At 48.9% G+C, this 15,001-nt stretch overlaps 6 protein-coding genes across 6 annotated transcripts; 3 read left to right on the top strand and 3 right to left on the bottom strand.

Annotated features, from left to right (window-relative positions):
• Positions 1-78: 78 nt before the first annotated feature.
• Positions 79-1,188, top strand: N7484_000885 (uncharacterized protein; the record flags this gene model as incomplete). The annotated part of the gene is made up of 1 exon (XM_057111305.1): positions 79-1,188. One exon carries the CDS (start codon positions 79-81, stop codon positions 1,186-1,188), a length of 1,110 nt encoding a protein of 369 aa, XP_056976042.1.
• A 148-nt stretch (positions 1,189-1,336) lies between these two features.
• N7484_000886 (putative mRNA decapping hydrolase) lies at positions 1,337-2,398 on the bottom strand (the record flags this gene model as incomplete). Its single annotated transcript, XM_057111306.1, has 3 exons — positions 1,337-1,566; positions 1,619-2,290; positions 2,341-2,398. 3 exons carry the CDS (start codon positions 2,396-2,398, stop codon positions 1,337-1,339), a joined length of 960 nt encoding a protein of 319 aa, XP_056976043.1.
• Positions 2,399-2,807: 409 nt separating this feature from the next.
• Positions 2,808-4,575, bottom strand: N7484_000887 (NAD-dependent succinate-semialdehyde dehydrogenase; the record flags this gene model as incomplete). Its single annotated transcript, XM_057111307.1, has 4 exons — positions 2,808-2,925; positions 2,975-4,244; positions 4,312-4,399; positions 4,453-4,575. 4 exons carry the CDS (start codon positions 4,573-4,575, stop codon positions 2,808-2,810), a joined length of 1,599 nt encoding a protein of 532 aa, XP_056976044.1.
• A 734-nt stretch (positions 4,576-5,309) lies between these two features.
• On the bottom strand, positions 5,310-6,740 carry N7484_000888 (acyltransferase family protein; the record flags this gene model as incomplete). Its single annotated transcript, XM_057111308.1, has 3 exons — positions 5,310-5,965; positions 6,031-6,649; positions 6,705-6,740. 3 exons carry the CDS (start codon positions 6,738-6,740, stop codon positions 5,310-5,312), a joined length of 1,311 nt encoding a protein of 436 aa, XP_056976045.1.
• A 1,252-nt stretch (positions 6,741-7,992) lies between these two features.
• On the top strand, positions 7,993-9,447 carry N7484_000889 (alpha-mannosyltransferase; the record flags this gene model as incomplete). Its single annotated transcript, XM_057111309.1, has 1 exon — positions 7,993-9,447. The coding sequence occupies one exon, from the start codon at positions 7,993-7,995 to the stop codon at positions 9,445-9,447; it is 1,455 nt and encodes a 484-aa protein (XP_056976046.1).
• Positions 9,448-10,237: 790 nt separating this feature from the next.
• N7484_000890 (putative RNA helicase/RNAse III) lies at positions 10,238-14,782 on the top strand (the record flags this gene model as incomplete). The annotated part of the gene is made up of 7 exons (XM_057111310.1): positions 10,238-10,378; positions 10,434-10,462; positions 10,566-10,614; positions 10,680-10,932; positions 10,994-11,141; positions 11,196-12,272; positions 12,331-14,782. 7 exons carry the CDS (start codon positions 10,238-10,240, stop codon positions 14,780-14,782), a joined length of 4,149 nt encoding a protein of 1,382 aa, XP_056976047.1.
• Positions 14,783-15,001: the final 219 nt, after the last annotated feature.

Here is a 15,001-nt window from a genome sequence, read left to right on the forward strand (position 1 = left end):
GGATTATCTAAAATATTCTGGAATCAATCAACATTTTTCCCTCATCAACACCACAGTCGGACCTTCAATCGGCACAAAATGTCGCAACAACTAGTGACAGTGCTTGAGACCTCGCTCGCCCTCATCACTCAATTCCAAGATACTCTCTCCCCGTCGAACATTGCGCAGTCCACTCAGAAACCGGTCAAAGACGCAAAGGCCCTGCCCCTCCTTTCAGCCTCATCGAGTGCTCTCAAGGCGCAAGTCACCAAGCTCTCTTTACTCGCCATCACCACGCCCTTCACACACTCCGCAGTGACCGGCATCCTCCGCGCCTGCAATGACTCCGTCCTCCCCTCGTTGTTGACCGCCATCCTCCTCGTCAACCCCGCTGAATACACAAAAGCATTCCACTCCGAGACGCTGATCCTAGTCAAAACTTTGTTCGCCGAATTCAGCACACTCGTGAATTTAGTGAAGAATCTGTCCGAGAAGAAGGATCAGGCTAAGAAGGCAGACCCTAAGAAAAAGGAAGAGGAACTCTCCAAGATCGAGAAGGATGCCATTACCCTCGCGGCTGGACGTGTCTGGGACGCATGTGACTCGCTAGTCAGTCTTTCGAACAACGGCGTAGTGGGCTTCATCACCCACCGCGTTGAACAATGGAGGGACCTTGTCCGGGATGCCGTGGAGGAACTCGAGAACTGGGATCCGGAAGAAGACGATGATTTCTTTGACGAGATCATGGGCGACGAGAAGGATGATGATGAGCATGCTGGGTCAGACGAGAACTCTGACGACAAGGATGTTGCTGCTATGCAAGAACAGAAGAAGACTACCCTCCGTTTCCTGAAGCCCATCGCCCAGGTTTACCCTGCCATCATCACCCACCGACTGAAGAGTGCAAAGGACGCGCCATTGTCTTCCGTAGCAAACGTTGCGCGGTTGGAGAAGTTGATCTCAAACCTGCAGAACATTCCTGATCAGGTTGATGAGGTTGCCGGAGCCTTGTATGAAGAGGATGTGGACCGATCTGTCGAGTTCTTGCAGAAAACACACGCGCATGCTTCACAGGCCGTTGAGTCGGTAACGACGCCTTGGAACGAGGAGTCATCCGAGGACAAGTTTACTCTCTGGTCGCAGACTTGGTCCAAGGTCATGGATGAGGTTAGCAAGTCGCTCAATGCTGACCCTGCTTCGGAGGAATAGAATAGCATTTACCCAAAACAATCAACAATGTACATACTTGTACCACGAGCCATGTCACTTATGTCTACACCGCCCCAAAACTTGAAAAAAGCACTAAAACAAGAATTCCCGGATTTTATTGTCTCGTAACTCCTTTATCTAATAATCCTCATTGCTTCGCCTTCAATGGCGCAAAAATATCAGTCCATAACTCACTCGCTTCGCCCAAGTAATAAGTCAAGCTAACATCAGCCAAACTAGCATCTTCCCCACCAGTCATAGTCTCCAACTGGGAGATCAGATTCTCCAAGCCAAATGCCTTTCCAGTGGCCTGTGTGGCACCAGCTTCCAGCATAACATTCACAACATGAATATGAAAATGGTAATAAGTCGGTTGATCTAAATGCACAATTAGCCCACCCCACCCAAAGGCTCGATCGAAAAAACTCACAATGAACATAAAGCTTAAGCTGATCTTGCTCTAGATCCGGATACATCGAAACCGTAGCCTCAAGAACCCGCTGCCGCAAATACTTCAACCAAGGAACATGACTCTTCCGCAAATCCCTCAGACTCCAAATATCACGCCGATGCACCAGCGCCAACAAATGCAGCGAGCTAAGTGTCTTCCGATCCCAGTTTAGATCAGGCAGCATCAAGAACGCATCCTCAGGACCGTGTCCAGGGTCACGCATGATGACATCCTCCTGCTCCGTCCGGCCTTCAAGGATATTGAATATCCAATTGAGACGACCTTCGTCGCGTTTGGCTTGCATGTATGGGCGGACTTGGTTCTTGTAGATCTCTGGTGTCTCGGTAACCATGCGGACCTGCTGATCAGAATATTTTTTGATATGCTGCTCGGTGCATGGCCAGATCAAGTTTAGCTTTAAGTCGTGCTGTAGTAGGTTGGTGTTTGATGCATCGTTGGTATCTCCGTTTGAGGATGCGAGGTACCAGCGGTAGATGTCGTTGTCGCCTAGGTTGTTGATTCGGGTGAGGGCTGCATGGAAGGCTTGGATCACTTCTAGGGATTCTGTTGCGAATGCAGCACGTTCGGCTGTTAGGATGCCCTGTTGCTCGTCGATTGTGCCGAGGAGGGTGATGCGGCGGCCATTCTGATCTATGTGGGGTTAGTTTGGGTCCTTGGGTTTGCGATTGGGGTTGATATACCTTGCTTTAGCAGCTTGGTGACCTGGAATTTGGAGATAAGAGCTTCTGGGGATGTCATTTTGTCGGTAGCTTCATTGGAGTTAGTAGCTTGAAGATGAAGTTGCAATGAGGAGCTGCGAAGATATTTGTTATCGTGGGTTGGTGGGGCTTAGCTTATCGCGGGGTCGTGAGCTAGATCTTGGCTAGAACAAGCCACTTAATAGCCTGAGTCTGTTAACCTTCATGCAGCTTCCAGAATTGATGAACTTAGCCTAGGAAAGAAACATATGACTTGAAGAGCCTCAATTCATATGACAAATCTCTACTTGTACTTCTTCCCCTCTGGAAACCTACCACGCCAATCTACTAAGTAGAGGTGCCCGTGCGAAGTCATAATCCATCATGGAAATATGCGAAGAAATTTTGCGCATTTATAAGGCATATCATTTCATCCTAAGTAATTTTCATTTTGGTATGCTTGTGAGGCTCTATTCCTGCAGAGGCTCTCCCATACCGCCAAAGGTAACGCTCTTAATGACCATAAACTCATCGATGCCATACTTGCTGCCCTCACGGCCGAAACCACTCTGCTTGACACCACCAAACCTTTATTCTCGTCAGTATAAAATAAAATGTGTATATAAGAAAAACTTACGGTGAAGCGACGTCACTGATTAGACCAGTGTTAACACCGACCATGCCAACCTCCAGGGCTTCCGCGACGCGGAAGATACGGCGGACATTGCCACTGAAGAAGTAGCCAGCGAGACCGACCTCAGCCTTGTTAGCAAGATCAACAACCTCCTTCTCAGTCTCGAAGGGGAAAAGACCGGCCACAGGACCGAAGGTCTCCTCGGAGGCGATAAGCATGTCCTTGCTCATACCCGACAGGACAGTAGGCTCGTAGAAGTTAGGACCAAGAGCAGAGGCCTTCTGGCCACCAATCAAGACCTTGGCACCCTTATTAATAGCATCCTGGACGTGCTCATGCGCCTTGCCGGCAGCACGCTCGTGAATGACAGGGCCGTGGGTAACTCCTTCCTCGAAACCTGCGCCGAGCTTGAACTCCTTAACCTTGGCAGTGAAGCGCTTAGTAAATTCCTCATACACGCCCTTCTGCACGTAAATACGATTGGCACAAACGCAGGTCTGTCCAGAGCTGCGGAACTTAGAGTTGATAGCGCCGGTAACGGCGGCGTCGAGATCCTCAACATCATCAAACACAATGAACGGCGCATTGCCGCCCAGCTCCCAAGAGACCTTCTTAATAGTGGATGAAGCTTGCTTCATGAGCAGACGGCCAACATTTGTCGAGCCAGTGAATGAAACCTTCCGCACATCAGGGTGAGTAGTGATTGTCTCACCCACAGATGGGGTATTCTTCGACGAAGTCACAATGTTGACAACACCCTTGGGGATACCGGCACGGTGAGCCAACTCAGCCAGCGCATTGGCAGTGAAAGGAGTCTCCTGGGGCGACTTGGCGACCACAGTACAACCAGCTGCCAGAGCTGGGGCAATCTTGCGGGTAATCATAGCAGCCGGGAAGTTCCAGGGAGTAATCAGACCGCATACACCGACGGGCTGCTTGAGGGTGATGACACGGTTACCGGGCACCGATGCTGGGATGGTATCTCCGTAGATACGAGGAGCCTCCTCGCTGAACCACTCAAAAAAGCCGGCGGCGTAGTTCACCTCGCCCTTGGCGTCGGCCAATGGCTTGCCATTCTCCCATGTGATCAGCTTGGCCAGATCCTCTGCGTTGTCCATCATCAATTGGTACCATCGGCGGAGCATACGGGCGCGCTCGCGGGCCAGGGTTGTGCGGAATGTAGGAAAGGCCTCTGTGGCGGCCTGGATGGCCTTCTCGACGTCGGAGGAGTTGAGCTCTGGGCATTTACCAATGAGTTGTCCGGTAGCAGGGTCTATGGGAGGAAAATAACGTAAATTAGCGTCCGCAAACCCGACATTTATAAGTGATGTTGGTCTTACCGTGCACTTCAAAGGTCTCGCCGGACTGGGCACCAACCCATTCGCCATTGATGTAGCATTTCTCAATGAAGAGAGATGGATCTTTCAACTGTGTTTGATATTAGAACCTCGATCCCCAATCCTAAGTCGATCGTAACTCACCTCAGGCTTGTTGTGTCCCATGGTGTAGAGTCTCTTAGCAATCGGCGGCGGGGGAATAGCGTAAGGGTATCGCAGACGAGATCGCAGGAGTTGTCGGGAGACGGGGCGGATAAGTCGCTCCATTATGAGAAACCAACACTCGGGCGGGGAGATAGGATTTACTAATACAGAGTGAAATGGCGAGCGGAGTCAGAGTTCCGTGCGGGGAGTTGGAGATGCGCTTCTTAAAGTACTTCGCCACTTTGCGGCAAAGGGGTAGAATGAATTCCAAGCTTCCGTGGGGCTCGATGGTGATTGACCTTTAGACCCGAGAAGCACCGAGGACGGAGATCGCGCCGATGAGATGTTCAAGCTCAGAAGGGAAGCTGGATGCTAAGCGGGGATTGATGTCATGCGCTGGTTTCTTGGGGGAATCGCTCCCCGAATGCGGGACAGCTTACTTGTTTTTGATTTCTTAATCTGTACAAACACTGACACCAGTTTTATACTACTTTATTTTCTTCTACAAGTCCAATTCTGTAGAGTAAATCCGATCGACTTTGGATCATTCAATTGACACCAATTCATCATTTTGGTTCTGTTGTTCTCTCCGACATCCACAACTTTGAAAGGTTTGTATTTCCATTACATAGATTACGCGTTCCGGTGATTTCGTCGAGAGGCAAGCTTGCACTGAGATTCGTTCGGCGATCTCCACCAATCGAATCTGCGCGATCCTCACCGGCGGAAGATAAAGTAAGCGTAATACCAATCTTCAATTTCACAGATTCAGAAGGACCAGCCGATGAGTGGAGTGAATAATGATATTGACCTCCAGATCTAGCTCAAGTCTAGTGTCACGAGACGGTTATTAATTCTCAGGATTTCAAAATCCCACCTGTGTCTTTTCGCCCGGCATCAAATCCGTCATCCTCGCCAAACGCTTTCTTGCCCATCCATAATATCAATTTCTCACAAATCGGGTCCACATATAGTGTCCACAAATATGCCAGGAATATCAGAACAAGGTAGAACAATGGTATAGCAACAGCGAACGTTGTGTACCCGCCCCTCTCAAACCACCCAGGTTGCCCTTCGTTATTCACGGGATGCAAACCATGCTCAAAAATAGACCGTTGATAGATCATCCACGATAGAACCGTGCGGATGAGGGTATCATGAATAAGATAGATAGCGAACGAGATGCGGCCCAAGAAGTTCATGAATGGGGACGCGAGAAGCCGACGGCCGCTGCGCGAAAAGAACATGCCGTAAACAAAAAGAGTCGTTCCGAGGGAGTCTATATATCGACTGACTTCTCCACCGCTGGGGACAATGTGATGTCCCACAGAGTCCATGACACAGCTCCATGGCGCCCATGAATGATTATCATCCGGAAATGAAGCGAGGAAAAGACCACTCAGAATCATCATTATCGGTATCGGCGCGGGCATGACTGAGGTGGCTCTGTGACCGTAATCTGCGTTCAATTGGGCTAGAAACATTCCCGCGTAGGTAGTCATCTCCATAAGAGCTGTTTCCATGATTAGGTTGTTAGAGATGTTCAAACGTATGGAGCTCGGTTGTCTTGAGACTCACCGTCACCATTAAGCCAGGAATAGCCATAAAGACAAATGAGAAGCAACTTGGTACTTCTGGGGGTGGTGTGTGTCGTTGCCAGTAAAGTTAGGTATACCAACATAGACCCTTTTAGAAAGTACGGTATTGTCCAGTATGTGCGATCATAGGGTGAATCACCACTCTTCCAAAACAACACCCAGTTGCGAAACAGGCCTGCAAGCGCATCACGAAAAGTAGGATCGGGCGCCGTGGCGACCACTCGTACCCAGTCAGAGTCAACCTGATTTGCTATGCGAAATCCATTAAGCTGACAGACAAGCCAGACCGTCAAGATCGCTACATTTGTTGGTACGACTAGTCTGCCAGCCCGAAGGATCGTATTCCGGGAGAGCTTCGAAAGGACGCCACTCTGGTCTCCATTGCGAATCTGCTTGATCGAATTGAAAGAATTCACATATCCAGAGATGAGGAAGAACAGGGAAACTGCAAATCGACCGGCAAATATAATTCGCAAAAAGGGTTGTTGGAATATGAAAACCTCGCCATTTTCCTCAATCGCTGGCGAGTTCAACCATTTTGCGAAAGCGGAGCAGACGTGATATGTCACGACTATGATTGCTGCGATCCCCCGAATGCCCTGTGCCACTGTCAGCTCATCTCGCCCACAAGATACTTACATAAGGTGAACTCACGTCGATCCAGTTATCAGATCTCCTGTGAAGAGACATCACGGGTTAGGTGGTGGGTGGCTTGAGCATGAGCCTTGGAAATGAATCAAGACACAAATGAATACGCTCAATAATAGTTTTGTTAACGCAAGATTTTCTGTTCTTCACGCTGGTTGCCTGAAAACATCGGGATTTGTCTACCATCTTGGCCGGATGCGGTTGGGTATGCTTCTTCGACCAAATCATATTCTACGACAGATCAGGAGATCTATAACTTGTGATCTGAGTCATTCATCTTTTGATCTGACTCCATGGATTCTTGTACCCATGTTCATTATCATGAAGGTAATTACGCTGCACTATGAAACAACAAGAGGGTTGTACGGCACCACATCATAGTTATCCAGCCGCGTCAACATTCCAGGGACAAGGATGAACGGGTACACATTCCCCCAGCACTAAAACCGAGTTGAACAGTGCGTACCATTCCCTGTAGTAATATTCCTACACTGTAAATGCCTCAATTATTATGTTCATTTCACATACATCCACTGAAATCAATCGCCATTGTGGTCGCGCACAAATACTCTTTCAGAATACATAGGAATCTTGTTCCTGTAGAACGGAGAACCGCCGTCAGGTAAGTTGTCCCTGTCATGTCCACATGGAACCGAGCACCGGAAACTGTATCGTACAAATCAACCCAATTCTCAAGTTTAGTCGCTCTGCAGTGCTGGCGCTGTAAAGCTGAAAACTTCATACGGCGCTGTAAACTGAGTTGTTGAGGGTCTTTAGGCAATCAGATTTAATATTGTGAACATGATCGCATAATTCAGAAAGAGAGATTTGGAGATAAAGCACCTAGAAACAGGACAAGTCCAGGTTGTTGAAGGGGACAGGAATGTACGAACCATGTGTTGTCAACTTGAGACGGGCCCCCATCCGCATCCGGTAAACCACGAATCACCAAATCACAAACGACCCCGGGAACGTCAACGTGAAACACAAATTCAATGAAACTGGTTGGAACTTAGACTTTGTGGGTTGCCCATAATCACTCCAGTCTGGACGACTGCCACGGTCGCAAGCGGGAAGAACCCGGGGTAGTTACTTCTTTTCATGAGATAGAGTACAAAGCCCGCGGCCTGCTTCCGGCTGATTTGATGACTATGGAGCGAAAAGTAAGATTTTTGTATTCTTTGCCTTTCTGGATGTCTTTTGGAAATATTCTCCAAGTCCACCTTTCAATCTCACTCTCGTTCCTATACAGACTATCCATGTCGCCTCGTCGTCTCCAATAGGCTTCACTATAATGACTCGCCGATTCCGAATAGTCCTTGCTTTGTGTCTTGCGGCTACATCCATTTGGTACTTGACAGCAGGGGCTACAGCTCCCAATTACCGTGCTTACTTGACAGATCAGTTGACAGGAGCACACTCGCGAAACACGACGGAGCATATTGAATTCTGGCGCCAATTCCAATCACTTTTGGAGACGCATAAACCAACATGCAACTCCCCCAAACGACTTGGAAATGCAGAAGCTACCGGCTTCAAGTCCTCGGGTGCAGGCCCTCGTCCTGACTTGCTGAAAATGACGACCCGCGATGTTCGGGCGATGAAGAAGGCACACGGAGACTTCGTCGAAGCTATTGAACTCGGTCCACCCGCTCTTCCCTATATACCTGGAACCAGAGGTTTGGTCACTACCGCAGGCGGCCCTTATCTCCCGGTTTTGGTGATATCCTTGCGCATGCTGCGTCGGACGGGCTCAAAACTGCCGATGGAGGTCTTCTTGGCCACGCCAGACGAGTACGAGGAATTCATCTGCGACCAAGTACTACCTTCACTGAACGCACAGTGTGTTGTACTATCCGACATCATGAAGGCAGTGCCGGGTACGACCGAGATTGAAAAATATCAGTTGAAGCCATTCGCGATGCTTTTTTCTTCGTTTGAAGAAATTCTGTTTTTGGACGCGGACGCATTCCCAATCGCCAAGCCCGAGATACTATTTGAGCAGGAGCCATTCCGAAGCACCAAATTACTTACCTGGCCAGACTTCTGGGCATCTTCTGCTTCTCCATTCTATTACCAGATTGCCTCGCAGAGCGTCCCAGCAATGGAATCCCGACAATCGACTGAGTCCGGCGAGGTGCTTATCTCGAAAAGAACACACCTTAAAACACTCCTTCTCTGCACCTACTACAACTTTTGGGGCCCGACGCACTACTACCGTCTCCTCTCTCAAGGAGCGGCTGGCGAAGGGGACAAAGAAACCTTCATCAACGCCGCCATGGCGGTTAACGAGCCATTTTACCAAGTCAGTGAACCTATTTGCGCAATGGGTCACAGAACAGAAGGCGGTCTTGCCGGATCTGCAATGCTACAGTTTGATCCGATTGAGGATTATCGCCTGGCTCAGAAGGGAGAAGGGCGCGCCAAAGGGTCATCGACCGCTGCTCCTCGGGCTTTCTTCATTCATGCCAACTTTCCCAAATTCAATCCCGCGACCGTCTTTTCAAAGCAAGCCGTCAACCCGGCGTTCAACGACGACGGAACATATACCCGTGCTTGGACGATACCTGAGGATAAGATCAAAGCTTTTGGGTCTGATGTTGAAAAACAGTTCTGGGCGGAGATCCTTTGGACGGGCTGTGAGCTGGAAAACAAATTTGGAAGCTGGGAGAACAGGACAGATATATGCAGAGGAGTAACTAAGTATTGGACTGCTCTATTTGGATCAACGGATCCAGCTCGAGTGTAATCTGGAAACATCTTGGTCAGCTCTGCAAGATTCGGTGACAAATAAGTACGTTGTATTCAATGCCTATTAGAACGCATTTCAATTATGATGAGTCGTAATGCAGAAATGATTCATGGATACAGAGTACCCATTTGGTGTATAAACTCAAGCTTGAATGGCTTGTCTCCTTACCTGTGTGCATTTAGGGGGCATTACAATTACCCAGGTGGTATATAGTCTTAGATCTTAACAAAGAGGCGCCTATATTGCAAGAGTCGTCTTTAAGAATGTAGCCAATGTGTCTATCATATACTGGGCATATAATACACACTTCATAGATTTGATATGGCTCTGTAGAGGATATAGGAGTAGTTTTCCAGAGCCAATATCCTCAAGAGCGCGTTGCGATCAGAGTAGGGCGCCCAAGATTTCCCGATTTGACTATAAAAAGTCTCTATCGCGGCTCCTACTCCTCCTATGCATCGACTGCTAATTCTCCCTCAGCGCGTGCATCACCCAATTACAGTCTCATAATGACATAGATGTAGGTTCTTCAACAGCCCATCAATAGACCACACCGCCTCCACTGACAGAATATTCCGGGTAAACAAAGGTCCGTGAGACCCGACCCCACACAGCTTGCTTTTCCTCCAATCAGACTCAAATCTCCGGCCTTTCCGTCTTTTCTGTTCGTCGTTGGGTTCCAACGGAAACACCCGTCCGGGCATATCCCACCGAACAAACAAAGTACCACTTCCAGACATTTATCACCTTCCTTGATCTCCTTCTGTGATCCTGGCACATCGACACGATGGTTTCCATCGATGCCATGGATAAAACTCACGACAACTCCGTCGCTGGGGGTAGCAACCCTGAGGCTGAAGCTTATCGGCCGCGTGGCTATCAACTTGAAATGTTGGAAGCGAGTTTAAAACAGAATATCATTGTGGCCGTGAGTCGACCTCTAGTCATGTCGCATTTGACGTACTGACATACTGGATTCCGAGATGGATACTGGCAGTGGAAAAACTCAGATGTAAGATTCCCTAGGTCCTCTCCTCTGATATCCATGGATATCACACGTGCACTGGTTACACGTGTGTTGGTATTAGGGGGCAAATCAACTAAGATACATGTAGAGCCATCTTACGCATCATGGCTGAGTTGGAAAAAGGTGTCCCTGGAAAGGTAAGGCTTTGGCATTTATCATCCCTCGTACCGGTGGCCTCGTTTGATATTGATGCATCGAGCAGCTTGTGTGGTTTTTGGCTCCGACCGTCGCGCTGTGTCTCCAACAGCACGATGCGATTGCTTCCCAGATACCATCAGTAAAGACCAGAACTCTTACCGGCTTCGACAATGTCGATCGGTGGACTGAGCAATCCACCTGGAACACTGCTCTACAGGAAGTGCGCGTGGTGGTGTCAACTCATGCAGTCCTTGCGGACGCCCTGAGCCACGGCTTTGTACGAATGCCGCAGCTAGCCTTGATGGTGTTTGACGAAGGTTAGACCGTCCTGGACATAATATTTAAAAGCTGTAAGTGCTGGGCTAAGCATCATGATAGCGCACCATTGCATGCGTCGGCATCCGGCGAATAAAATCATGCAAAACCATTACCATCCAACCCTTTTCAAATTCGGTCGGCAGGCAGTCCCCCGAATTTTAGGTTTAACTGCCAGTCCGATCGTTAGATCTAATTCAAACGAGCTTCAGTGAGTCTAGTACGCCACTACTGCTGATTTTCCAGGAACGGACTGACCGTTCAGGAATATCGAGGCCAACCTGGATGCTGTATGCAAGACGCCACGCACCCACCGAAAAGAGCTTCTTGCACATGTACATCAACCCCGTCTGGAGCGCGTCACCTACATCCCAAGTGAAACTGAGGATATAGGCGCTGCTAGTCACATGCTTCAGCAGCTTATTCTTTGCGTTCAGTCCTATGATGTGGGAAGTGATCCCTATATTCAGATGCTGCGAAAGCAACCTGAGACGAAAGTTGAGGCAGAAATTGTCGCAGCGTCAGGCAAAACATATTGTGCCGAACAGTTGAACAAGTTTCTTGAGCAAAGCTGGCATATCTACGAAGAGCTTGGCGGCTGCGCAACAGATTTCTTCATCGATGCCTGCATATCTCAATTGCGTAACTCGACTATTAGCGAAATGGAAATGTCTGAATTGAATCGCGAAGAGAGGGCCTATATCCTTCAAGTCCTTGCGCCGATTTGGGTGCCTGCTGAGGTTACTGATGATGCCAACCCTATGCCACTTTTCTCTTCAAAGTTTGAGACACTGCTCCAGTTCCTTTTGAAAATGGACCACTCGGAGTTCTCTGGGTTAATCTTCGTGAGAAGACGAATCACTGTCAGCGTCTTGACGGCCATTCTATCAAACCACCCTTCTACCAAACAACGATTCCGATGTGCGGCATATGTAGGGTGGTCGAATAATGGTGGTCGCGAATCTATTGGTGATCTGCTTAGTCGAGATATACAGAAAGACACGCTTACAGAGTTCCGAGAGGGCATAAAGAATATAATTGTCGCCACAGACGTGTTAGAAGAAAGCCTGGATGTGAGTCGCTGCAGTCTGGTAATATGTTTCGATAAGCCTTCCAATCTCAAATCTTTCGTCCAAAGGCGGGGACGGGCTCGACATCAGGAATCCACATATGCGATCATGACATCGACAGATGATGAAACTTTGAATGTCCAAAAATGGCAAGATTTGGAGCGAATGATGGTCGAGGCATACCAAGATGACGCGAGACAGCGAGCAGACGCATTGGCTCTGGAGGACATCGACGAGGATGTTGCGGAATATATAGATGTTCCTTCGACTGGGTAGGCATTCCTAATCGTGCTTTATCAAGCTCTTGAGTTGCTGACTAAAATCTCAAAGTGCCCGACTTGCCGCGGAGGATGCTCTACAACACCTACAGCATTTCTGTGATTTGCTACCCCGAAATGTAGATGCTCAGAGCCGCCCTCTGTTTACTTTCAACGAGAATTCCAGTGGCTTTCTCCAGGGGTCTGTAACTCTTCCTAGCTCTATTCACCCTGCCGTGCGACGGGCAGAAGGGAAGAGGTGGTGGCGCACAGAACGTGCAGCCCGTCAGGAGGTTGCGTTTCAAGCCTACAAAGCTTTGTGGCAATATGGCCTAGTCAACGACAATTTGTTGCCATTGACGAAAAAGGCTGATCTCAGATTTGGTGAAGAGAAAGAAATTCCCGCACTGGTCGAGTGCGCGGAACAATGGGACCCCTATGTGGAGTTGTCACAGGCATGGTCATCACCTGATGTCTATCAAACAGACGTAGAATTTTTCAGAAACGATTGTTTGGATGAGGATTTAATGGTTTCGATTGTACTACCCAAGCTTGTTGCAATGCCAGATACCATCCCTCTCTATTGGGACCCCGAAACGACTTTGACCGCGAAATTCAAGTCTTCAACGCCGCTTCATTCACCGACAATTGAAACCCTTCACCTGATCAGAGAAATAACAGGTATATATTTCCAGGCGCCATCGTCGCGTTTACAGCATCCTGATCGAGACTATGTGGTGCTTTTCATGCCGACCGTTCCCCTTGATCAGTTGCAAGAATGGAAGAATACCAACGGGGGCACTGAAATGCTGATGGAGCATTATGAGCGCGATGCATCCAACAAACCAGTGGGTATCATTCGGGACACAGCCAAGTATAGTGAACCCCGCCTATTTCGCAAATGGATCCATTCTGAAGAGGGAACCAAGATTCGGGTCGACACGGAATGTCAATCCATTCCGAGAAGGCGGAATTTCTTGCAGCCTCGGACAGCAGCTGAAGCAAGCGAGGACGGAGAGGGCCTAGTTAAGCTTTATGTGATTCCAGCAGCGGGTTGTACCGTAGACAAGCTTCCAGCTCGGAAATCTATGTTTGGTCTGTTGATTTCCGCTATCCTAGACCGTTTGGAGGCCACCATGGTTGCTAAGCGACTAAACGACACGATTTTGAAAGGTGTTGGGATTCAAAATCTCGGTCATGTCCTCACGGCAATTACCACGCCGATAGCACAAGCGAGCACCGACTACCAACTCTACGAGTTCTTCGGTGACTCAGTGCTGAAGTTCACTGTGGCCTGTCAACTCTTCTTCCGGCAACCCACCTGGCATGAAGGGTATTTATCTGAAAGCCGAGACAAGGTTGTCCAAAACAAGCATCTCGCCTATGCAGCGCTTAGTACAGGCTTGGATAGCTTTATCCTGGCTAAGCGGTTCACACCGAAAAAGTGGACTGCTCCATTCATCTCCAGAAAATTGATTGAGCCTGCGGAATCCCCCCAACGGACCTTATCCAGCAAAGTGCTAGCAGACGTGGTCGAGGCTCTCATCGGCGCGGCATTTCTAGACGGAGGAATTCGTAAAGCCCAGGCGTGTCTTCACCGTTTCGTGCCAGAGATTGATATCTTCACGAGTGATGCTTTATCATATGTCACTCCCATCCCGCGAGGTGAGAGCAATCTGATTGATACAGACAGCCTTGCATCTGTCATCGGATACAAATTCAAAGACGCTTCCCTTCTAACTGAAGCTCTCACTCATCCCTCATGCGAGCATGATACGACCACTCAGTCATACCAGAGAATCGAATATCTGGGGGACGCTGTGCTTGATATGCTCATCATCCCATTACTAGCCGCTCACCAAGGCAAGACGTCTCAGGGTAAAATGACCTTGACTAAGCACTCAGTAGTGAATGCAAATCTTCTTGCATTTTTCTGCATGGGTCTTAGTGGCACGCAGAACTCTTTGTATACTAAACACCCCAACATGATCTGCGACTCTAAAGGGGTCTACCTGTGGCGCTATCTCCGATTCAATGGCCCGACTATCAATCCAGCCCGAGAGGCTTGTCTGGCGAGATTTGATGGCCTGCGTGACGAAATCACGGCGAAGATACAGCATGGGGATGAATATCCGTGGGAACCTTTGACCCGGTTACGCCCTGATAAATTCATGTCCGACATCATGGAAAGTGTCCTTGGTGCCATTTTCATCGACTCTGGTGGCGATCTTGACCAATGCAGGCAATTCATGGAGCGAGCCGGTCTGCTTCCATATGTACGCCGCATACTCACAGATGATGTGGACGTCGTTCATCCTCGAAATGCGGCTCAGAGCTTGGTCAGATTCGAGGGGAACCTTGTCTTTAAATCAAGAAGAGTCGAGAAGAAGGGGGTACCAGCGACATACCAGTGTCAGGCGATACTTAACAAGGAAGAGATCGCGTTGGTTGAGGGGTGTGGATCGTCAGAGGAGGCAGAGGTCCGAGTGGCTTACATGGTTATTGAGAAGCGATCCGGGGTGTGATTCAGAAGAAGAAGCCGATGCAGCAGTCCACAGTGCCTCAAGCTCTGGTTATTCGGACTTGTGCAATCAAGACATATGATTCCACGATGTATAAGGGAAACTAAGCATACACATTTTGACGAAGGAAGAAGAATCCTTGACGGCTTTATCCGTGAGGAAATAACGACGCAACACGTCGATTGATCAAGAAGCTAGGTGCAGAACCCCATGATGAGCATC

The sequence above is a fragment of the Penicillium longicatenatum genome (assembly GCF_028827895.1).
Source record: "Penicillium longicatenatum strain IBT 33135 chromosome Unknown contig_1_segment0_segment0, whole genome shotgun sequence".
In the NCBI taxonomy this organism is placed as follows: domain Eukaryota; kingdom Fungi; phylum Ascomycota; class Eurotiomycetes; order Eurotiales; family Aspergillaceae; genus Penicillium; species Penicillium longicatenatum.